General features: G+C 35.6%; 1 protein-coding gene across 2 annotated transcripts in view; it reads right to left on the reverse strand.

Annotated features, from left to right (window-relative positions):
• Positions 1 to 25,373, reverse strand: part of LOC149556461 (uncharacterized) — a 208,989-nt gene that overhangs the window by 76,424 nt on the left and 107,192 nt on the right. For both annotated transcript variants that reach the window (XM_089830779.1, XM_089830778.1), the window contains one exon: positions 20,697 to 20,742. In XM_089830779.1, coding sequence (XP_089686905.1) covers positions 20,697 to 20,742 — 46 coding nt within the window. The remainder of the gene's footprint in view (positions 1 to 20,696; positions 20,743 to 25,373) is intronic.

Consider the following 25,373-nt stretch of genomic DNA (forward strand, 5'->3'; position numbering starts at 1 on the left):
GAACTTAGAGGAGCTATCTTCAATAGCAGCCTTCCTCTTCTAGGAAGACTAAGAGACGCTCTGTGTGCACTTCCAGCCTCCCAGCTTACCCTTTTGTCTTGGGGTTTTACTTTGCGGTCCCGGCCTTGATTTTGTAGTGAGGTTTCGAGGGTCTCGTTTTGGACCCCCCTTCCTCTGTCTTTTTTGTTGTTGATATTTTCCCTCAAGCATCGTTTAGCATACCTGCTTTGGGCTGGCCTTTTGCTTTTGTTCGACTGTCCCTCTGACCCTTTGTGGTCTTTTTTGGACATTAATAAATTTATCTTACCTAATAGTGATTGAAGAATCTCTTCCCTTGATTGATTCTCCTGGACTCTCAATCAACTCTTTAGTCATCTATCCATTAGCTCTCCAATCTTCTCATAATCACTTCTGTTAATATTTGGTAGCTTCAATTGGATAAACTCATGAGACTAAACTTAATATATATATGTGTGTGTGCGTGCGTGTGTGTGTGTATAGTTAAATAATTAATTATTATTTTAATTAGATAGTAATGAATAGACATGTCTCTCCATGTGTTTTCCACAATATAAGAAAGAGATAGCTGCTCTTGGAAAACATATAGTGAATAGGCAATGTTAATACATTTGCAGCGATTTTGAAAACCTCAACATGGTATCAGAGCCAGGCTGCAAATGTAGACTGCAAAGACCAATATTCACGAAAGGGCCATTATATATGAAATTAGGGCACAAATGACTCAAACTCAAGATTGAGCATCTACAATTTTTCTGTTTGAAAGTAAAAGAAAAGTGATTGAAGCTTGTTCCTTGAGGTCTGCAGATGGTACACAGAGACAAAGAAGCAGATTTGACATTGCTAATTTATAATACGCAGCAAAGATCAACATGGATTCGTTAAAGATCCTAAGGAGATCTAGGACTAGCATCAAGCAAAGCATATTATAACATATACAGGTCGAGGGTTTATCAGGGCAAAGTATAAGGTGGTTCAAGAAGGGGACATGACAAAGTTTTTCCAAACAAAAAGAATGTCGTTACTTTTCTTTTCCAGAATATGTATGACTTTATCATCACTGCAACTTATTTCCTTAAATGAGTCTTGCGATCACACAACCAAGAGATATACAGTGCCAATGACTGCACCTGACATTCCATAAATTGACAACAAAATTGTAGATCAATTGCAACATTTAAATTGTTCAGCTTGTGTAGTACTTGAAGCTTATGACGCAATGCACTATGTACGGGTAAGGTAGATGATTACTTGATGATTACCTGGGTTCAAGTCTCACGGTCTAAAAGTTGCTCCGAAAATTTTTAACAGGAAACATGTCATACACATCTTTGTGTTACCATAAACTTAACAAAAAATTCGACACCCTATCTAGTTATTTCATCAATTTGAACACATAATTAACATATATTAGAAGTGATTAGAGCAATAGTCTATGTATGCAAAGATTGACAGGCTATATCACAAACCTATAGAGGTTATATTGAATATAAAGTATCAACAACAATCAAGATTTGCAAATAAATGGGTCACCCATTTATAGACTAGTACTGTCACTTCTACCATATGGTGACTATCAACCAACAATAACATGTCGAGATATGCAGTACGAGAGAATTAGGAAAAGATACCCAAAGGTCATACTTCTAGGAAGTCTTCAAAAGTAGATCCTCTATCCATATCAGTGGGAGCACTTGAACCATTCAAGGAGGTCCTACTCCATAATGCGGTGGTTGGCCATATATGTTGGGTTGTAGTATGTGTTGGTTCCCAAAACTGCAGATTGGAAATCCAAGAGCCTGCCACTTCTCTTGATAGGACTTCTCAATCAGTTCTAGCCAACGAAGGGGAATACCTCTCGATTCCCCTGCACTTCAGGCTCCGCTACACCTAGGTGGGTAGACCTTCTCTTCAAACTTGATTACTTGGTTCAGAGCTTTTCTAAAGAGAATTTAAACTTTGAGAGTTCTCCGGCTGGCAAAGTCCTCAAACTCAGTCAACTTCAATGAACTTTTACGTACAACTTCATAAAGTTCATATGCACTTATACTGCTAACAATTAAATCATCGAGATGCGACAGACCAAATATTACGCAATCTTAAATTAGTCCAAATTGAATTTTAACTCCTTTGGTAGGGAGACAAACTGGACACAGATGCGGAAACAATTAAATATTTCACACTATTTGTGATGATCGAATTAAAATGCTAGATGACCATGTCCACTTATCTGATATTTAAATTGTATACAAAATTCCAAAAAATAATTATAAAGGACGATTCGCCTGCAGTTTAAATCTCCACGCCTTTAATAATAAACAAAAAACTTTTTATTTTATTATTAAAATAAAATAATAGAATTTGTATTACAAAGTCATAATGAACCCCTTATTCCTCCATACAATAATAAAATATAAAATAATTCTCCTAAGAGAATATGGATGTTCGGATATTACAATGATGTTCCCCCCTTATTTTTCAAATATAAATTCATATTTATATCCTTGCAAATGAAAGGTAACTTTTGAAAAATGAAAAGTCATACTCTTATGAGAATACACCTTTTTAATTATTATTGAATCACTTGAGTAATTTTCTTTTAATATAATTATAATTCCTTTAATAAAATCATGGGAACCTTTAATTGTTTACGGCATTTCCATGTTGATCCACACTTGTCTTATGCCTTATTTCTCTTTCATCCAAAACTTCCTTGTATTATCACTAAAGAGAATACACTTATTATTTGTCGTGGGTGAAGAAGCGATTTTTTATTTGGATGTAAAATGTCAATTCTTCATTGAGGATTACCTTGCACTCAAATTTTTCAATGGCTGGGAATGTCATCGAGTTCCATGGGTATTAGTTTCATCACCATCAAGGGTTGAGTGTGTATCAGTAAATGAGTCTTCTTCCTTCAAACTCGTTACTTCCATAACAAACATTTGGTGGAATGAATTCATGGCAACAACTCATCTACCTGTGCTCTCCATGTCGCCGGTGCTTAGCCTTCATGCTTGCAAGTGTGAACATGCTCATTGACTCCTGTATGTTTGCCCTGTGTGTTTTCCTATAGATTGACACATGCCATTTTTTATAAAATCTTGAACATTCAATAAATCACATGTATCATTCCTTGAGAATTTATTGCACCATTCCTTGACGTCTTTGTATCTGTGTTAGGTATGAGTTCTATGAATATTTGGTTGTTTTGTCCTGTGCAAGCTCTTGACTATAGACGGTGATGGCCTTTTAAATCTTTGACGAGGCTGATGAATGGATGACATGGCTTCAAGATTAGCAATTCTCTATGTATGTGTCTTATTTCTTCATCAATTTTGATGCTGAGTCATATCCCTACGTTATAATCATCTTCAAAATATCTGAGCTCCATTTTACATTCTTGCTACATATTCCCTTGCTCTTGGCACTATCCCCTATCAGTATATGTTTGAAAGTTAATTGTATAATGTTCAACATTACCATTTCCTGCAACATTTTTGACTTCATAAAACTTGATACGAGCCCTATTTGTTTCATTTGTATTCCGAAGTATGTCTCTACCATTATTTGTCAAATGGAGGTCTAATTATTTTGAGCTCCATTAGTATGATCAATGATTATCTTTTCCTATGAAAAAAATAGCAGCCTGAGATGAAGAATGAGATTAAAGAAGGGCGCCTTAGCAAACACCTTTCTTCTATAGGTCGCTTGTCTGACAGAACGACTAGACATGGTTGGCTGGAGAGCCTAGCCGCTTGACAATGAAAAAATAATTATATTTTGATAACACACCACAAAACACATGATACTTGCATCACACTTGATTCATATATAGTGGAGGATTCGTATTAGGATCAAACATTGAAAGTGTCAAGGGAAGAATATAAGGGAATATGGTTCATCAAAAGATATATGATACACAATGTTAGAGACTTCCATAGTCACCTTGTGATACTAAATAATTAACTATTTGTTAAGGCTATCAATTTATATACTTGTCACAAAGGCCACTAAGGACTACATGCTAAGGAACGTACGGATAAAGTTAGTATTGATAAAAAAGGAGAGATAAGTAGTTTTGGTCATCTTCAGTATTATTTTTATTTATTTTTGAGATCACTTTAGATTATTATATGTGGCATTACTAAGGAAATAATATGTTGAAAATATTAATTAAAGGATATGTATAGAAGATTGAATATATGCTTATATTCTCAAAGCATATATTTAAATTAGACATTTATCTATATTATATTGGGATGATCTTATTATCCTCGAGTATTATCTCTTATTTATATTTTTAATATGTACTATAAGAGTTATTTTCCTTGATTTTTTCCGAGAATGCTCTTGTGGGAAAAGGAGTTTAGATGATTGATATTCATTGATATTCAAAGGGAGTTGGAAAGTCCATATGTGTGATTGTATGATTTTAATGGGCCTAACCCCTGTGTACATCATGAGGAAGTGACGACTTCCACATGATTATCACTTATATTTGTAGAAGTTATTAGAAGGTGATGATCTTACAATGACTTAAATAATGACATACATTTTATGTAAATGTTGAAACAAATCATGATAAATTATATCTCGTAAATCAACAACTAAGTGTTAAAAATCATTCACTTGATGGTCTATGAGTTGTTTGTATAGATAAATGATAAGTATTTGGTGAATATCATATGTTGATATTCTACTAGCCATAACCTTATTAAGTACTTGGTGAATATCATATGTTGATATTCTGTTGGCTATTACTTAGAGTATTTGGTGAATATAATAAGTTGATATTTTGGAGGCCAATACTCATGATATCAAAATGGTGGATATCTTTTGATCAAAGACATCCTTAAATCTTTCCATTCCGTGTATTACCAATGGCATAATATCTATGTGTTTATCCTCCCTAGCTAAGAGGGAGTGTTAGTGATCGGTAGCTTTAGTTGGATAAACTCATGAGACTAAACTGAAGATATATATAGTTAAATAAATAATTATTATATTAATTAAATAATAATGAATAGAAATGTCCCATGAAGGGACATGTTTCTCCATGTGTTTTCCACAATATAAGAGGGAGATCGCTGCAATTACAAAACATATACTGAAGAGGCAATGTCAATACATTTGCAGCAATCTTTAAAGCCTCAACAACTTCCTCGTGACCGAGAAGCTTCAAACCTATAAATTTTCTCCACACCTTTCGAACCTAAGAAGGTTAATTTCTAAACATTTTTTCAAGACTCTTGCTAGAATCTGCATTCCTTACTCCGTTCATTCTAGCACAAGAATAGTTAGTCGCCTAATGGAACTAAGACTTTGCATTGCACTCTTTAGCACCAAACTCCATGAATTTTTTTCTTACGCACTGAAACTTTAAAGCTTCCTGCATCTTCAATGCAATTTCTAATTCCCAGATCCAAGGCTTCCTTATCACCATTGTCATGAGAGGAGATTCCAATTATTGCAAAGGAGGATCCAAAATTAGATGGAATCTCTAGGGACTCAAGCCACCAATGGCAACACCAAAAGCTTCTTGATATTACGAGTTATTTCTTTGCGTTTTAAAATGATTTCATATAGTGATTAGAATATTTAAAATTTCCTAAGAACAATATCTATGTTTCCAATTTTTGGTTGCAATAGGAATCTTTATTTTACCAAGAAAAGATTAAATTATCTCTTTAGATAGAGATGCACTTGCTTTGCTAAGTTTCTTGCAAAAGCCCTTGATCACAACAAAAAGCATATGAAATTAAAACGTCGATCCTAAAATAATATAAGGTACTTTGAACAAGTCTTTACTTATAAATTCAAAACTTGAAAACAAGAGATCACAACTATAACGTCCTCTTTTTGACATGTGGTTTGTGGTTTAGTTTAGCCTATCATTGCCTCTGTAGGCTTAGTCAATTGGTTACAGGGTCCCAATTGGAAGAACTAGAGGTTCTTTCCCTTCCGAAGTATAAAGGCATTTGGTATTACTCTTGTTCAATTTGTTACACTTACTATTTATAGTAAGTCATTTATCTAGCATTTCTATATTTAACAAAGCACTTGGGCTAGCTTCAGTTGCTGTAATAACCTCTACTAGATTTGGCTCAGTATGATCAGACTACGGTTATAGATATTTCATCAAACAGTTGTATGAACTAGTCTTTAAGTAAAACTATGATTGCATTCAAAAATTACTGTTTCTCTGAAATTTATACTGACAGTTTAGAACTCCATTAAATACATAATCAATAATCATGGACACCTTGCAATACCAACTCCTCTTATAAAACGTTTCCTAAACTGATGGTCAAATTACATTTCCAGTACTAGAGATATTAATATGCATAGTTAAGCAATTTCGGGTGGAGAGAAGAGATGACAGACCCGTGAATGTCTGTGTGTGGATGGTGGTTGGGGGTTGAAATGGAGTTAGGACCCGATGCCGCTACCAAGATTCAGCCCAGTCTGCTGATGCATATTGTGTCTGAAGACCACTGCACTGAAGTACCACAACAACGTCCAGACTCTATATCATTTTCATACGTGATTGCTTGCTTCAGACGTGTGAATGTCAACCCAACTTGTCACTGTTGCAAGCTGTAAATACTGATAGAAAATTGACTTGCCTAAACGTCCAATATCCCTGTGTTATATGCCTTGATTATCTCAGCTCTGTCCATTCTGAGATGAAGCTGCTCTATTTCTGCCCTCTTACTCCGTTATGTAAATATTGGTCAATCCTTGACTAAATACTCCTGCACAGAATACAAAGTACGTACCAGTTTTAGCTCAATCTTCTCTACAAGCTTCCTTATCAAAATATGTAACTTGCTGTTGATTTCCAAGCTGTATCCTCCTTGTTTTCTCAGAACTTGAATGTGAATACTAAGTTGGCATCTAGTATCACAACTTTCTTAAGGGATTTCGTCCTTAAGAATAATCTAGTCACACTTTAAGCAACCATTAGGATTTGAAGAGTTTTCATATATTTATTCGTTATCCCAATGTAGCTCCACGCTTTTATAACCTTGATATGAGGGAAGACACAAACAACTAGGCAATGTGGGATTAAAAGCCAATTTCGTCTTTTAGTCACTTAAGGGACTTTATTACATTAAAATATTTAAATAAATCACTTAAGTCACTCAAACTTTAATATCTCTTGAAATACTTGTCTAATTGCCATGTCGTCTAAAATAGGAATCTCTCTTCATAATTCCCCATGTGACCAAATACACTTTCTAAAAATAGAAAGGGTCCATCTCAATTACCCCTGACTTACTATACATAGTAAGTATGGCAAATGGAGTCCACATGACATCGAACGAAGGTCAAATCCATAAATTGCTGAATGTTGGAGATGAACCAATCCTCAGAAGACCCTCTAACCATCCTCGTTAGCCTACCAGGGTCCAATATTAGGCTAATCCCTAAAATACTGATGCTTGCAACCAATGGGGACATTACAATCCTCCCTTAGATTGCTTTCCCCCAAGCAATCCAACAATAATAATGAACTCCAACCTCCACCTAGATCCCAAATGAAGTATTACGTCACACCCCTGTTAATATTGAACCAACTACATACCACTAACATCATCAAGATCAACAACAACACTCCAAACTTGTGCTAATGATATAGGAGTTAGAATATCACCGTAAGAATCCCCCACAAGAAATATCTTCATCCTAGTTCTCACCCATATAATATAAACTGGACTGGAATTCAGATCAACAATTCCTTGAAGAGACATAGCTACAGGAGAACCATATGCACTAAAGCAGGCATAACTCTTGATTGACAACTCCGATTGACCTCTAGGTTAGACCGAATCGAAGGGGAAATCGAAAAGCATGACATGAGCAAATCCAAAGGACTTAAAACAAGCAAAATGCAAACTCAAAAGAAAAGAACAGACTATGAAGGCTTCAAAAATCAAGCAAAGGTTTGATAGAAAGCAAAACGAAAAAGACTTGACGAAGGCTTTCAGTAAAACAATTTGATATTTGAATTGAAATGGATCAATCGATCAATATTAAGCAATTGAATATCAAATTCAAGCTTAGAGAAATGCGAAACTAACTTGAAAAAGTTTCGTGCTGTTACCAACATTTTGTGATGACAAAATGCAGGACAACAAGAAGTACCCTCCTTTTGCTGCCATTGAATAGGGCAAGGGCATCATTTATCAAAACCAGCCTGATGATATTCTGGATCAAGAATATTACCATCATCTTCAATTTGAAAATCAAATGGGATCTCGAGCATATTAGGATCAATGATCTGCTGCAAAGTCAACCTGCAATAGTCCATTTTCATTATATCCAACTTTGTCCCCATGTCAATCCAAATATCTTCTATATGAAGGACATGAGTAAATGCTCTCTTGATTTTCAAATTCATCTCTCTGTAATCAAAATCAAATCTGGCTTTGAACTTCTTCAATGTTACCAACTGAAATTTTGTTTATATGGCCTTTGCTTTGTGTATAAAATTGATCATATAATGACCGATCACCAAGGGCTTGGTAGAAGAAATATCGAAACCTGGTCTATGCAGAGCATGTTGATCAAATTGAGTCTCCATGAGTTGTCTAGCCAATTCCATTAAAATGATCCTATCGGTAGCATACCTAGGTAAGGTATACGGTTCTCCTTTGAAATACCCAACTCTTGAATAAGTAAACGTTGGAAACTCAATAAAGATGCAACCATATTGATTAACCTTATCCTAGGCCTCATCAAACACTCTCTTGATAGACAACTGCTTATCAAACATGTACTAGAAATGTCCAAAGAATGCATCTTGAACTCTCCTATAGTGAGATTTACTATTTGTCAAAGTAATCTGATCATAATATTCCCAAACTAGAACTTGAAGATGGTCTCCTTTGGTTGAAAGTCTTGAAAAAGATCCCATAGCAGCAGCAATATAGAAAAGATAAGACTTCATGTAGAATAGTGTCGATGTTCCTACATTGAGCAACTATTCACAAAGTGCAATGCTAATGAGTTCTCCCCAAAAGATATGTTCCTTATCATCAATAATTTGGAAAATGAACTTATACATCAATGGTTCAAAATCACTGGAATCCTTGAGACCGCATATTCTACTTAGAAGGATAATCAGATTTTTGTATTCTAGTTCGAAATTGGATCTATAAATGGTTTTTGGCCATCTTGAGAAATTGTTTCTCTTGGAATCCAACCAATATAGATTAACATATTTCTAATAATTTCCCTTATTTGCATTCCATATCTCCAAAGATGTTTCTTTAGGCAAATCCACACACTTTGCACTTTGTAGCACTTTAAAAATCTGTTCAATAACCTCAGGATCAAGGCTTATAATAACATTACCATCAACATCCGTGATGGTTTTTTACTTCGGACTGAAACACTTTGCACATCCAACAACAAATTTTGGTTCCAAGGCAGCCATAGGAAAGGAAGACACTAAATGAATATTACTCCTTTTGATACGTTTCATTTCATGACTAGTAGGAGCTTCTATTCATAGCAAGAAATCAATCATATCTACATGCCAAATCTTTGTATTTGACACACTATCAAGAATAGACATGACCTAGGATGGACTCGCATGAGCCAACTCTTTATCATATTGATATTTCATTTTGCCTTTCGATCTTGCAGATGAGGGGTTCCCTTGTGCTTGTGCTGCAACATGAAAATTCCAAAATGTGAACACATCATCAGAGGATATTGCTTCAATAAAAGCGTTGATTCTTGATCTGTTAAACAAAGCTCAAAAGTATGGATGAGACACTTCAAAGACCTAATATGATGGTCTTGAAAAGAAAAAACATGCATATGTAAAGGCCGGAGTATGGCTTGAGGGGATGAAAATATGAGGTGGAAGTGAGTGTTTATGAATATGCTTTAAGACATGAGAGGTGAATGCATGGGAATGCATGCAAAATGAAAAATTTTGAATTTTAAAAAGTGACTTTAAGTCAAAAACGGGTTTTCAAGATGTCATTGCACAAAAAGTGAATTACATGTATATGTGACATGCAATTGGGAATGAAAAGTGAGATTGCATGTTGTAGTATCCCTGTCCAAATCTGATTGAAACTTGCTATAGTTGCTTTTACAAATTTCATCAAACACTTGTACAACAGTGGGATATATGACTAAATTTTTATTTCAGTTTGTTCTCGAAATAAGGAAGATGACTTAAGATTATAGGATGATTGAAAAATGAACTTCTCTTCCACTTAGTCTACACCTAACATGAAATGCAATTCTTTTTGTATTTTTCTGATGCAATATATGACATCTATTCAATGCAAATTAACACTTACAGCCAAGTGGCATTTCGTCATACAATTGGCATGCAAACATAAAAACTAGGGACAATGTAATCAATTCAACTTCAGTTCCAAAATCTCTAAATGCAGTGGAATGACAAGTCTTCTTGGCTTACAATAGATACTCAAGTATAATGCTAAATTTGATATGAAAGATCATCTACAACAGCACCTAAATACACTTGATACACCAATGCAAACATCTGAAAATTATAAGAGGAACCTGATTATATAGAAGCGCTTGATGTTGAAAACGAAGATACAATCAATAACTACTAAAAGGAGCTTCTTCTTAGCCCAAACTGCCCTCTCAAAGCTGAAAAATAAATCAAATTACTGTAGCGTCACCGTAGCGGCGCTGTAGCATCACTGTTCACAACTACTGTTCATGTCACCTTCAGCCTTAAAAAAAAAATCATGGGACCCCAACACTGCTGCAATATGATTTAAATTTGTATCAGAATTATTCCTCAAATCGTTTCTGCACAATTTTGGCCCTAGGCCACAAAATTTGGCACAATGAGAAAACTGAGTTATCTCCTCCAGTAGCTGCAACCCTCCAAGGGATCTTTCACCTCCTCAGTTATGCTATCAATGGAAGTTTTCGTTCCCAAAGACAAAGTCTGCAGAAACCCTTGGCTCCACAAGTGCACAAACGAATATCATTATCAAAATTGGATGATCAAATGAAAGACCCATAGGGTCTATTTATTCACTTTTTAGAAACTTCCTCTAGAAGCCACTTAACTTTCTAGAGACATCCACAATATTCTTATGAAGTCCATTTGCACTTTTTAGATAAAAGGTAACTTTATAAAAATAAAAGTGCAACTCAACTGAAAAATACAACATTTTGGCCCCATATAAAAAGTAGTGATAAAATATAATAAAAATAATATATCCAAGAGCATAATAAGCCATCCAATTCCCAAATAAACGCCAAAATGACTCTCTCATCAAAACCATCTGCCTATAAGAGTCTGTGATAGGAAAATCCACGAAAAATATCATGTCGAACTAAAGAGGGGACATGACAGTCTGCCCCTCCTAAAATTGCTTGGCCTCAAGCAATCTCAATGCTAGATGCTACAAAATCGCTTCTCCCTCCCAAGTAGCATGTTCAACAGGCAAATCTTTCCACTTAACCAGATACTCTCTGATTACTCTCCTACGAAGCTCTTGCTCTTTGCTATCCTAAGATCAATTTCCCCTCATCATCCAAAGGAGGTAATACTGCAAAAGGCACCACATTCTGACCCAACGCCTTTTTGAGGCATGACACATGAAACACATTGTGCACTCTACTATCTGTGGAAAGCTCCAACTCATAAGCCACCTCACCAACTCGCCTGACGATCTTGAATGGTCCATAATAGCGTGGCTTGAGTTTCTCTACACCACTCTTCTTGAGAGTGGACTGCCTGTATGGCTACAACATGAAGTAAACCATATCATCTACCTCAAAACTATGCTCAGTAGTCTTCTGGTCTGCATACTACTTTTGCTAGTTCTGAGCTCTAGCAATGTTGTCCCTGAGAGTAGCAACTATATCCTTACTCTCCTGTAATAGTTCACCTACACAGGGTACTCGACTGTCACCCAACAACAAATCTAAGAAACTGGGTGCCTCATAACCGTAAAGTGCCATGAAGGGTGCCACTTGTATAGTCATATGGTATGTAGTATTGTAGCAATACTCACAGAGATATATCCATCTGACCCAAGCTCACTGCTGAGCTGCCACATAATTCCTCAAATACCCTTCCACTCATTTGTTCACGATCTCCGTTTGACCATCGGTCTGTGGGTGATAACTAGTGCTAGGTGTAAGCTCAATGCCACACAACCGGAATACCTCCTGCCAGAAGTGACTCATGAAGCGGCTGTCCCTGTCACTCACAATGTTCTGAGGCAAACCATGTAATCTAAAAACCTCCCTGAAGAAGACCTCTGCCACCTGAGCTGTTGAGTACATAGTAGTGATAGGGAAGAAGTAAGCATATTTTTTCAGCCTATCCACCACCATATAGATACAATCGCATCCTTGGGCCTTGGGCAAGCCCATGATAAAATCCATGGAGATGCACTCCCACTTCCTGTGAGGAATAGGAAGTGGCTGTAGGAGCCCTGCTGGATAAGTGTGCTCTTGTTTGTTCTGTTGGCAAACAAGACACTCACGCACATACTACAAAACATCAGCCTTAAGCCCCTTCCAAGTGAACTACTCCCGAACTAACCTGTAAGTCTTGAAATACTCGGGATGGCCTGCTGTAGGTGAATCATGGAGTGCTCTCAAAATCAACTGCTTCACTTTCGATCCTGGGACTAAGTAAATCCTATTCTTGTAAATGATCAAATCATCTACAAGAGTGTACTTGGTGTCGATCGTTGTCCCCTCCACTATATCAGAGGCCCATGTGTCTCTGGCATATTCTACTACAATCAAGTGTTGCCAATCCTTTGATATCTGAATCATAGAAGTGAGGTGTGGCCTATGAGATAAAGCATTTGCAACAACATTCTGTGTCCCCTTAACATATGCGATATCAAAATCATAGGCTTGTAACTTACCCACTTCTGTTGTCGATCATTCAAGTCCTGTTGTCCCAAAAAGTGCCTCAAAATTTGTTGCCCAAAAGATACTATCTGAATTTGGCCAAGGCATGCATGATGGCCAACATCTCCTTATCATATAAGATGAATGATCTCTTGGGCCCTCTAAGTTTCCTGCTCTCATAAGCTATAGGGTGCTTGTCCTGCATGAGTACAACACCAACTCCCTCTCCAAAAGCATCACATTTAAGCTCAAATGGCTTCATGAAATCAGGCAATGCTAATACTGGGCATGTAGCCATTATTTCCTTGAACCACATGAAACAGTCTTGTGCCTCCTGAGTCCACACAAATGCCCCTTTCTTCAGCAAATCTGTCATAGGTGCTGCGTGCTGTGAGTAGCCGCTGACAAATCTGCGATAGAATCCACATAGATCAAGGAACCCCCTCAACTGTGTAAGGTTCTCTGGTGGTGGCCAATCAACAATAGCGCGGATCTTTTTAAGATCCATCCACACTCCCTCCGTACTAATGATGTGTCCAAGATACAACAGCTCTGTCATCCCCAAATCACATTTGGACTCCTTGGCATACAAGGACTCCCTCTATAAAATGCTCAATACTCTCTCCAAGTGCTCTAAATGTTCCTGCCATGTCGTACTATAGATCAAAATATCATCAAAGAACACCAGCACAAATTTCCTCAACTGATGGTGGAAGACCCTATTCATAGTGGATTGAAAAGTGGCAGGTGCATTAGTCAAACCAAAAAGCATGACTACAAACTCTAAGTGCCCACAATGACATCTAAAAGTAGTTTTCTCAATAGCCTACTCTCGAACTCTGATCTGGTTATAGCTTGATCTCAAATCAATTTTTGTGAAATAACAAGCCCCATGTAATTCATCTATCAACTCATTGATGCGTGGGATGGGATACTTGTTCTTAATAGTTCTCTTATTCAATACCCTGTAATCAATACACATCCGTAGAGTACCATCCTTCTTTTTTACCAAAACAACAGAAGATGCAAAAGGTGACTTACTTGGTCGGATGTGTCCCATTGCTAACAACTCCTTGATGGTCCTCTCGATCTCATCCTTGAGTTGTTTTGGGTGCCGGTATGGTGTGATCATGATAGGCTTAGTGCCTTCCTCTGGCTCGATAATGTGCTCAATGCCTCTTTCTGGTGGCTTGCTTGGCGGGATCTCGCTGAATAACTTCTCATATTTGATTCTCAATTTTTGAATATCCGGATGCTATTCAGTCTTATGCTACTCCTCCTGGGTAGGCATCAAGGTGAATATTGCCGCCCACTCTATATCATCATGCCTGGCTAATCTCTCCATCTGCCTAAATGAAATAGTCCTGACATCACCATCATGGATAGCCTTTAGCACATGAGTCCTTCCATCCACCTCGAATCGTATCTCCATGTCCTTCAGTCTCAAGGTAACCTCCTCCAAAGAATGTAGCCACTGCATCCCAAGTACTATGTCCATGTCACCCATGTTGACCACATGATAGTCCGCCTTGAACTCATAGTTGTTCAGGCACAAAGGTAGATCTCGCACCATCTTGTCACAACGAAGAGTATATACATCAGCTACCTTGCCTCTCAATCCCTCGAACTCCTCAGTAATGAATCCATGCCTCTCCACAAATCATGCATCAATGAAATTATGCGTGGCACCTGTATCCAATAGAGTAATAACCTTCTGTCCAGCCAAGACTCTCTGAAGTCTGAAAGATCCCTCTCTCTAAATACTAGATAGACGTGCCTCCTGTAAATGTAGCTCTGGATCCTCCTTTTTCTCAGCACTATCTACCTCCTGTTCACCCTCTGCCTTATTAGGGTCCTCATCATGGTACTTTGAGCTATCTGAATCCGAACCCTTGTAATAAGCCCACATCACCCGATTAGCCTTCCCTTTAGGCCTCATAGGATAATCATGACCAAACTCATAGGGACCTTTGCAAAAGAAGCATAGCTTCTTCTCACGCAGGTCATTAAGCATCTCCTTATCCAAAGGTGCAGATGACTTGCCTTTTGAGTCACTAACCTTCTCTTTACCCTTGCTAAATCCCCCTTTGTTATCTCTAAATGATGAAGAACCCTTTGAACTAAACTGGTTTGCCGGAGCTGCAAGTTCCATACTACGGGCTTTCTTCATGGCTTCCTGTAATATAGGAGGATCAAAGGCCTTTACCCACCCCTTGAGTGGTTCAGTCAATCCCTCTGTGAATAAAATGACTAGCCTCCGTTTTGAAATGTTAGTCACCATCACTGCAAGCTTTTGGAAATCATTGATAAATTGTTCTAAGCCTCTTGACTGTCTCAACTGGGCTAACTCTCGGAAATAAACTTCAGGATCCTTTTTATCAAACCTTTCTATCAATCTATCCACGAACTCCTGATAAGTGGTTACCTGAATGTGGTGCAATGTGATCATGCCATGTGTCCACCAATCATGAGCTACCCCATCTAAGTGTAAAGTGACATACTTGAGTGCTTCAAATTCTATCATAGTCTTCAGAGATAGGAAAGTATCCACCTTATGAATCCAAGCACAAGCAGTCATTTTCCCATTGCCATCAAATGTGGGTAATGTCAACTTGTTGGTGACCTGTTGCAACTCACTGTGTTTATCTGTCTGCTTTTGCCTGGTAGCTCTGTAGTTCAACTACCTATCAAATGTCCATCCGTCTTGTACATATGCTAGTAATGAATCCCACTCATTCCTCGCTTGTCAGAGTTCATCTGCAATATCTGTTACCATAGCATCAGGTGTGAGTGCTGGAGTTTCTTCCTTGAATGTAGGATGTGTGGGTCTGTCAGCTATCCCAGACCGTGTCCTTTGCCCATGTTGTGATCCTACAATGCTCCTGTCATCCTAGTCATTATTATGATTATTTCTCCTGTTTTCCCCAATCAAATGTTGCATCATAGTCATCATTACTTGTGTACTTGCCTCTATTGACTATAGAAGCCTATTCTAACGTTGCAAAGCCTCATCATCTCTCATAATTCTGGGTGGGCTTTAAGAATGTCTATCAGCCATGTTCTCAGCTATGCTGGTTCCCTGTGTAAATAGAGCCCTTTTGTTTTTGCTTTTGTGAACTAAATTGAATGGTGGTTGCATAAACTCTGTCAGGCTGGCCAGAAACCGCTCTGATACCACTGTAGTATCCCTGTCCAAATCTGATTGAAACTTGCTATAGTTGCTTTAGGAAATTTTGTCAAACACTTGTACAATAGTGGGATATATGACTAAATTTTTATTTCAATTTGTTCTCAAAATAAGGAAGATGACTTAAGATTATAGGGTGACTGAAAAATAAACTTCTCTTCCACTTAGTCTACACCTAACATGAAATGCAATTCTTTTTGTATTTTTCTGATGCAATATATGACATCTATTCAATGCAAATTAACACTTACAGCCAAGTGGCATTTCGTCATACAATTGGCATGCAAACATAAAAACTAGGGACAATGTAATCAATTCAACTTTAGTTCCAAAATCTCTAAATACAGTGGAATGACAAGTCTTCTTGGCTTACAATAGATACTCAAGTATAATGCTAAATCTGATATGAAAGATCATCTACAGCAGCACCTAAATACACTTGATATACTAATCCAAACATCTGAAAATTATAAGAGGAACCTAATTATATGGAAGCGCTCGATGTTGAAGACGAAGATGCAATCAATAACTACTGAAAGGAGCTTCTTCTTAGCCCAAACTGCACTCTCAAAGCTGGAAAATAAATCAAATTACTGTAGTGTCACTATAGCGGCACTGTAGCAGCACTGTAGCGTCACTATAGCGGCACTGTTCACAACTATTGTTCATGTCACCTTCAGCCTTAAAAAAAAAATCATGGGACCCTAGCACTGCTGCAATATGATTGAAATTTGTATCAGAATTATTCCTCAAATCGTTTCCGCACAATTTTGGCCCTAGGCCACAAAATTTGGCACAATGAGAAGACTGAGTTATTTCCTCCAATAGCTGCAACCCTTCGGGGGATCTTTCACCTCCTCAGTTATGTTATCAATGGGACTTTTCGTTCCCAAAGATAAAGTCTACAGAAACCCTTGGCTCCACAAGTACACAAGCGAATATCATTATTAAAATTGGATGATCAAATGAAAGACCCATAGGATCTATTTATTCACTTTTTAGAAACTTCCTCTAGAAGCCACTTAACTTTCTAGAGACATCCACAATATTCTTATGAAGTCCATTTGCACTTTTTAGATAAAAGGTAACTTTATAAAAATAAAAGTGCAACTCAACTTAAAAATATAACATTTTGGTCCCACATAAAAAGTAATGATAAAATATAATAAAAATAATATATCCAAGAGCATAATAAGCCATCCAATCCCCAAATAAATGCCAAAATGACTCTTTCATCAAAACCATCTGCCTACGAGAGTCTGTGATAGGAAAATCCACGGATAATATCATGTCGAACTAAAGAGGGGACATGACACATGTAAATGTGGATGAAAGATGAGTTTACATGTAATTGCATGCAAAAGATGAGATGCAATGTGTTATGACATGAAATGGGAGAATTACATGTAATTGCTCATGAAGTGTAATTGCATATGAAAGGAATGGATGCAATGTGCCTTGGCATGTAATGATGGTGAAAATGGAATGAAAAGATGCACTTGCATTCATTGATGGAAGATGGAGTGAAATGAAACATGCTCAAGTTCTTGGGAAAGAACTTGCAACTTCTTCCAAATGAAGAAAAACAAGAAAACAAGCATAAGAGAAACACGTACCTTCAAACATGTCAACAAGCAAGATACCTCAACATGCAAACTCGAATTTGGAATTTGGAAAAAAGAAAAAAATATAAAAATGAGACTTTTCATCATTTTTAAAGAGAAAATGCACTTTTCATGGCATTTATATCAACAAATGTGAAACATCAAGCTAAAACATGCATCAAATCAGCAAGATAAGCATGAATTAATTAGCAAAATGGAAAATGTCCACTTACTTTATGACTAATATGCCAAGAATGAAGGAGAAAAAAAACTCCAACTTTGAAAAATTCTTAAACAAACTTGGACCTCTTCAACTTTGCAATGATGAAGCCGAAATGAGCATCCAATGTGGCATTTTTGGATAAGAATGTCCAAAACGTGCCCTAGAATCCCTTCCAACTTCAACGTTTTCAATAAATGCAAGATTTTGGGACATTCTTGGCAAAAAACGAGTTTCAAATCTGCCCCAAATGAATAGTTTTTGGTAAATAAAAGGCAAAAATGTGATCCCAAGAACAATCACATGGATCAAAAACCCCAAATCGACTCCTTCATGGACCAAAACGTGATCAGCAATACCATGAAAATGAGCGTTTTTGGTAAAAAACGTGACTGCAAATCACCATAAAAAGAAAAATTTTGGCATGAAATCAAACATCCATAGCATGGAAATGCCAAGAAATGCAAAAAAGCCTCTCTTGGGATTCTCAAGTCATACCGTGATCGAATCTAAGCATTTGAGTGAAAAACAGGTTCTTGGAGGGCATATGCATGGAGTTTTGCCTTCAATCTTCAAAAACGGGATTTTGGAAGACAAATGCATGTTCTTGAAGGCAAAAACGGGTTTTTGGAAGACAAATGCATGTTTTTGAAGGCAAATCGCACCTTTTAGATGCATTTGCATGTTTTAAAAACTTCAAATTTGGCCTTCATAAGCAAAACACACCTTTTAGGTACAAATGCATGTTTTAAGTTTGAAGTCTTAGGCAAAACACACCTTTTTAGTACATATGCATGTAAGCAATGGGAGCCATATGTGAATATGCACCTTTTAGGTGCAATTGCATGTTTCGAATTTAGCACAAAAATGTGTCTATAGGCAAAACACACCTTTTGGGTGTTATTGCATGTTTTAAAAATAAATGTAATTACATGCAATAAGTCTTTTCAAAGGCATTTCCATTTAAAATCGCACCTTTTAGGTGCAATTGCATATTTTGAATTAAAATATGCTTGTAGATATGTTTGCACAACTTAAGCGATGAATTAAGCAAATGTCAATTTAATTTTTGAAAAAATATTTCTCAAATGGGTCATAAATAATATTTACACTATATAGTTATTATAGTATATGCAAATATTACCTTGAAAGTAATATTTATAAAAAATGTTTTGATTTAAAACTCAAAAATTAAATCAAACTATATAGTTGATATAGTCACTTAAGTGAAAAATTAAAAAACAACTTAACTAATAAATATAACATAAAGTGCACTATAGTTACTTTAAGTGAAAAATTCAAATGATAAAGTAACTTAAAAACATAACATACAATGAATTCATGTTATATTTTTCAAAAAGTGAATGTCAACTTAAAAATATGACATGATATTTTTAATTCGTACAATTGCACCTAAAATGTCCACTTTTTGGGCACTAAAATAATCATATCTTTTGATTGCCAATTCCGATTAAGCCCTAAGATAGATCAAATCGAAAGGAAAACCAAAAGCAATGATTTGAGTAAAACCAAGGGACCAAAAGCTAACAAACACACACTGAAAAATGAGAAAAAAGGATATTGAAGGCTTCAAAAATCATGTATAGGCTTGACAAACAAAAAAACTAAAAAGACTTGATGAAAGCCTTCAGTAAAAGGATTCATTATATCAATTGGAATTGCTTGGTTAATCAATACTAACCAATTAAATAACAAACCAAACTTAGAGATATGTGAAACTAAGTTGAAAAAGTTACATACTATTACCTACATTTTGTGGTGACAAAATTCAAGACAACAACTTGTTTCAATAAAAAAAGAACCAGTAAACTAACCGTTATCTATTTGAGTTATTTACTTATACCATTAGATTTTTGTTACAGGATTTGTCATATTACACAATGTCTGCAAAGTATTTGGGATAATGTCTTTGCATATTTTGTAATCAGTTTCACACTTAAATATGTATTTGCGAGCATAATTAATATTGCTACAACATGTTGGAGGTTGTGACAAGATTTCTTTTTAATACCACTGAGGAGATTACCTCACTGAATACCAAACAAAACATTGCATACAGAAAACCAGTGGTGAATTGTGACAGGATGACAAATGTTTCATAAAATACTCACACTCTAAATTGAAAAATTAGGACAGAATTGAGACAGGATCTTACAATGGTATCTGTGCTTGCATGCAAAGTGTGTGACAAAAATATCTACATATGGAATTGATGTTATAACCCATTCAGTTACACCAACAACATTCTCATAAAACCAATAACTCCTAAAGTTGCATTAGATCATTTAGTTTATTTCAAAAATTGCAAGTTTCCACTAATGCTCCCAATTTATTGGGAACCAACAAGACATCTGGGAGAACAAATAGGATTTTTGAACTGCATTGTGGTCCTTCCCTAGAAAAGTAAATAATAAAAGAAACTTAATGATAAACAGAACTTTATATAGAATACATGCATACACAGTTTTCTCACCAAAATTAACATTATTGCTCATTGCGCATGAGTTTTCAATAACTTCAGTTTTTTGAAGCTTTCAAAATAATGTTCAATTTTAAGTTCTAAACTTGCATTTATAAATAAACAATAATCAAGTCTTATAATAACTAAGATTCAAGCATGTACAGTCCAGATTGCACATACAAATGATGTCCTAACCTTTTTAAGATTTGTTTATTTCTATGTTAAATAGTAACAATCTAGGTCATGCCTGAAAACAATTTCTTTGCATCAGAGGAATAGAAAATAGATACTTACAAGCCAAAGTTTTCATCACCGAAGTTGACTTCCCAAAGGCATAATTCTGTCAAAGATTCCAGACAATAGAAAAACAAAAAAATATATAGATATTTAAATGAAAATCTTCGAGGAAATGATGACTAAATATATATGGTAAATGATAAATGCAAATCCTGAAACAAACAAATAGATATGGGAATTAATCAACTCTATACAGAAACAACAGTGTCATCTTCATTAATAATTCCTTTTCTATATGACGTGTGCACATGCTCGCTAGATTCATGTCCACTTGCATGCAATTATGCAAACTCAAACCCATCTGTCTCGTAGGTACTTTTTTATTTGTACATTTATTATAAAATAGTAATAAAATCAACAATGATACACTAATAAAAGATTTAGAAGGATTACCAACTAGTTTTTTAAAACTTGAATTTTATGTCCTCTTAAGCTTGATACTTTAGTTTATGCTTAACAAATGAGGACTTGGATGACAATGGGAAGATAAGGTTATCTTTCTCTTTGGTCAATTCACCTCAATCACAAAAAATAAAAAATACTTGATTTTGACAAAACATTTACCCTATCTTTTTTGCTGTGGATTCACATTAACCATTCTTAAAAAAAAAATTAGACAAAAGATTTTTGGTGTTCATCTATAGGTAATACAATCTAAACTAGCAAAGGTGTAAAACAAAAGATTAAAGAAAAGAATTTATTACTGTAAAGCACAAATGTGTTATTAGAATGATATTGGATGATGAGTACCTTTTGAAGTAAAGTTAAAATTAGTAAAAGTAAGATTATTTAGATTTGTTTGTGGACAAAGATCAAGAATTCAATAAATAAGATCCTGAAAAGATTTTACGGCAGAAATGCACCCCCTGTCCCCCCTCCTGCCCCCCAAAAGAAAAAGAAATAAAGTTGAAAGAAGTGTGAGGTTCTTTCCTAGAATCTGAGTGTTGGAAATCAGTCATAATTTAAAATATAGTATCATTCTTTCAATAGCCAACATAAAAATAAGGTTTTCCTCTTCTTTTCTTTCAGTTATATTCATTTCATGAATCATTGTTTTCCTCATAATCATTGAATGGTTCTTGGCATCAATGAGTTTTTATGCTACTTTGGTAGAGGAGAACACATCAACAAGAATGCCTATGCAGTACTCAAGGAAAACAATTCCAAGGATCTAGACGGGTAAAGGCGAAGATGAGAAAAAAGGAAATTAACAAAGAAATTATATTAGTGTCCAAATCACCAAAGTAGGTCTTTAGTATTAAAAAATATGTCCAATGACAACAGCCAGAGTATGCCAAAACTGAATTCCTAGCAAGGAGAAGAACAGAGGCTACAAGTTCAATGTAATTTCAACTGAATCAAAGTTACCATGCAATGCTCTTATGTAATGTCCCCATTTTATGACCTTTCTATTATATTCAAAAACTTCAACATTCTTGGAGAACGCCAACCTAATTGTAAAGGAATTTTGACAATAATAGAAGCTCAGGTAATCAAGATGAGTCCAATGATACATTTTGGATGCAGTTTCAACACTCTAGAAGCTCTCTTGGAAAAGTTTGGGAATTTTCAAAAGGACCAATTTCCATAAAACTTGATATCCTGAGAGCTTAAGAATATTTTTTGCATCGTCAGAATTCATATTTGGTTCATTTAATATTTTCCATAACTTCAGCTGGACGTGTGAAAAATAATTAAATGCTTAAAAGTTGAGTTGTTGAAAAGGTAAAAATATAAAAGAAAACTTATGTTAATTATTTACAAGGGGTCGAAAAACACATTTTGGAGGGGCAAATAAGAGGAAACATATACTAACATTTTATTCTTCCAAAAAAGTACTAATAAATAAGGGATTTGGAGATAAGAAATCTAATCCTATACATTTCACTTTTTAGAGACTCTATTGAGAGCTTGAGCATTTTTTTAACTACAGTCCTAAGATGAACTCTAAGGCAATATTGGTTTGGTAGAAAAAAAACCCACCTAGTCAATCCTTGGCATATTCATTCAGAATTCATAAGGGTGTGCAAATTGATGAATAATTGAAGAGGTTTTGTGCTGAAAGGGGAATTATCTTTCTAGATTTATACCTTTTTCCTATGTGTTGACAGCATTGAAATTCTGTATGACAAATAATAAATTTATGAAAAGGTTTTGTGCTGAAAGGAGAATTATCTTGCTAGATTTATAATTTTTCTCCTATGCGTTGATGGCATTGAAAATCTGTACACCAAATAACAAATTTGTGAAGCATCTTGAAGAGTGTTTGACAAATATTTAGAGTTTGGGTTTGAAGCCCTAGGCTTAAGTATATATGTGTTACAGGTGAGCTTCGCTCGCTTTTGCCCCTACCATCTTGCTTGCCCTCTACCTTCTCCTCGCTTGCTATAGAAACAATGGGAACGGTCCATTATAGAAGAATAGGCAAACTGGCTCCATCCAAACCCACACATATTATGCAGTGAGAATGATGGGACCAATAGGGTCTGGTGAATATGACTGTGCCCTACTATTCTTTTCTTTGTTTCCATCAATCAATCGCCTACTATTATAAGGGAGAATAAGCCCCCTTTAGAATCCATTTCTTGAAATTTTCAGACCACTCTTATCTAGCTAACTCAAGGTATTGTTAATCAGTTGAAGGTTTGTGCAATTAGTTTGTTGTAGCAAGAGATTTGGAGGTCCTAACTAATTTCAAGTATTGTTCAAATCTACACCCAACCTAACATCTTTGGCATTCATTACTGCGGGTATATTTTGCATCATTTGAAAGTTAGATAAGATAAGATAAGATAAGTTAGAAAAATAAGTTTTGATTTCTAAAAGAGCAGATTGTATTGTTCATGTTAATTGTTTCCGATTCTATTGAAAGATTGCCAACTCTTTGAAAAATAATACTGTGAGTGATTGATGAATAATGTTATGGCTTATATGAATATATGATTCAAAATTTTAGTTGCAGCCATTCTATGTGGTTGCACTCACGATATCTTCATAATAGATTTTATGCAATGTGTCTGTTAGAAATGGAAAAAGAAATCTGTAAATAAGCAATACCAGGAAAGAATCTAAGTGAGTAAATGCATGAAAAGATATTACCATAAAATAGGAGAGAGAAAGCTTCAAGCTCCAACACCATGAGACAAGATATTTGGAAAGGGGAAAGCAAAGAAAACCCCTTGTGATATTATAAATGAGGCATCAAAAGCCTAAGAAGGAAGAGAGAGAGAGATAGAGAGCAATGCTCATACAATAATTGAGAAGAGGAAGAAACCTCATTGTTGTTAAATAAGAGAAGAGGGTCATCTCTTAAATAGAGATGAGAGAGAGGAGTTAGAATGTAACTCCCATGTCTATGAATGCCACCATTCATATGTGTGTGAGGCCAAGTGTGAGATTCCTCTTAAGGAGGAATAATCTAAAATTAGAAATTACAATATATATTTGTCCTCACATATTCCACTAGATGACAAAATAAGATGTAGTGGAAAAGGGACAAACAAGAAATATATTAGGATACCTTGGCTTATATCCTAATATATTATAATAATAAATAAAAGAAGTCTAACCTTGGTTTATAAACACACCAAGGAAAGATTACAACTTCTAACACCCCCCTTTAATCTTTACTTGGGGTAATTACATCAAAGGGTATTAAACCCATAATTTTTACAAAAATCTGCAACTTAATCTTCAATATGAAGTAATTTGATTGTCTTGAAGCCATATGGAACATTTGTAGATCCAAGAGAAGTACATGAGTCCTTTGAAATAGACACATCTTCGAGAAGGTTCCTTGATGGATCACCTGAAAAAAAGAACAAAAAACAAGACAAATATCCACAAGTAGAATGCCATCATATATGCAAATTCGAAATCCTTTTGAATAAGGATAATAAAACTCTCATAGAGAAATAATGAGTAAAAACATGTTACCACAAAACAATGGAGATATCCTGATATCAAGATAAAGTATATGCTCAAGAAATTGTCAACAAGGACAAATTGAGTAAAAAGCTTGATCAATGCTCTCATGAAAAGTATATTATACTAATGCACAAATGACCACAGACAAGGCCAACTAATGATACTTGCATCAATCTTGCATCAATCACGTGGATATAGACAGTCCACTTAATGAATCATCCCACTACAAGTTACTGGGGGCATCCCTCCATAACATGCACGACTCATGATCTAAGCAATAATGTATGCAGATCATTATCACATTAATATATGAAAATAACATAAAGGAGAGACATGCTGATCAAAGTAGAATTATCATGATTTTTGTTAGGATAATCAAAAGAATGGATTATGAGGATATAACAACATATTACCTTCAAATTGGATTAAATCATCTGAATTTGGAGGGAAAACTCCAATAATAACATCCTCTTCATGAGGAACAGAAAATGGAACAACATGGAGGGAAACTCCATAAAAATATTATCCTATCAAAATGGAACAGATAGGATCAAATGGAGGGAAACTCCATATAAAATGAGTGCATACCAATATAGGATGGAGGGATACTCCATGGGCCAGATAAGGAAACTATGTATCAGTTATACTGAGGGGACCTACATAGTTAACCTTGAAAAAATTGGCTCCCTACGCAACTCAAAATATTATTTAAATCATGTAGATCAATGGTATAAAACCATAAAGTGC

The sequence above is a fragment of the Cupressus sempervirens genome, chromosome 5 (genome assembly GCF_028749045.1).
Source record: "Cupressus sempervirens isolate cs-2001-9-10 chromosome 5, ASM2874904v1, whole genome shotgun sequence".
Lineage (NCBI taxonomy): Eukaryota > Viridiplantae > Streptophyta > Pinopsida > Cupressales > Cupressaceae > Cupressus > Cupressus sempervirens.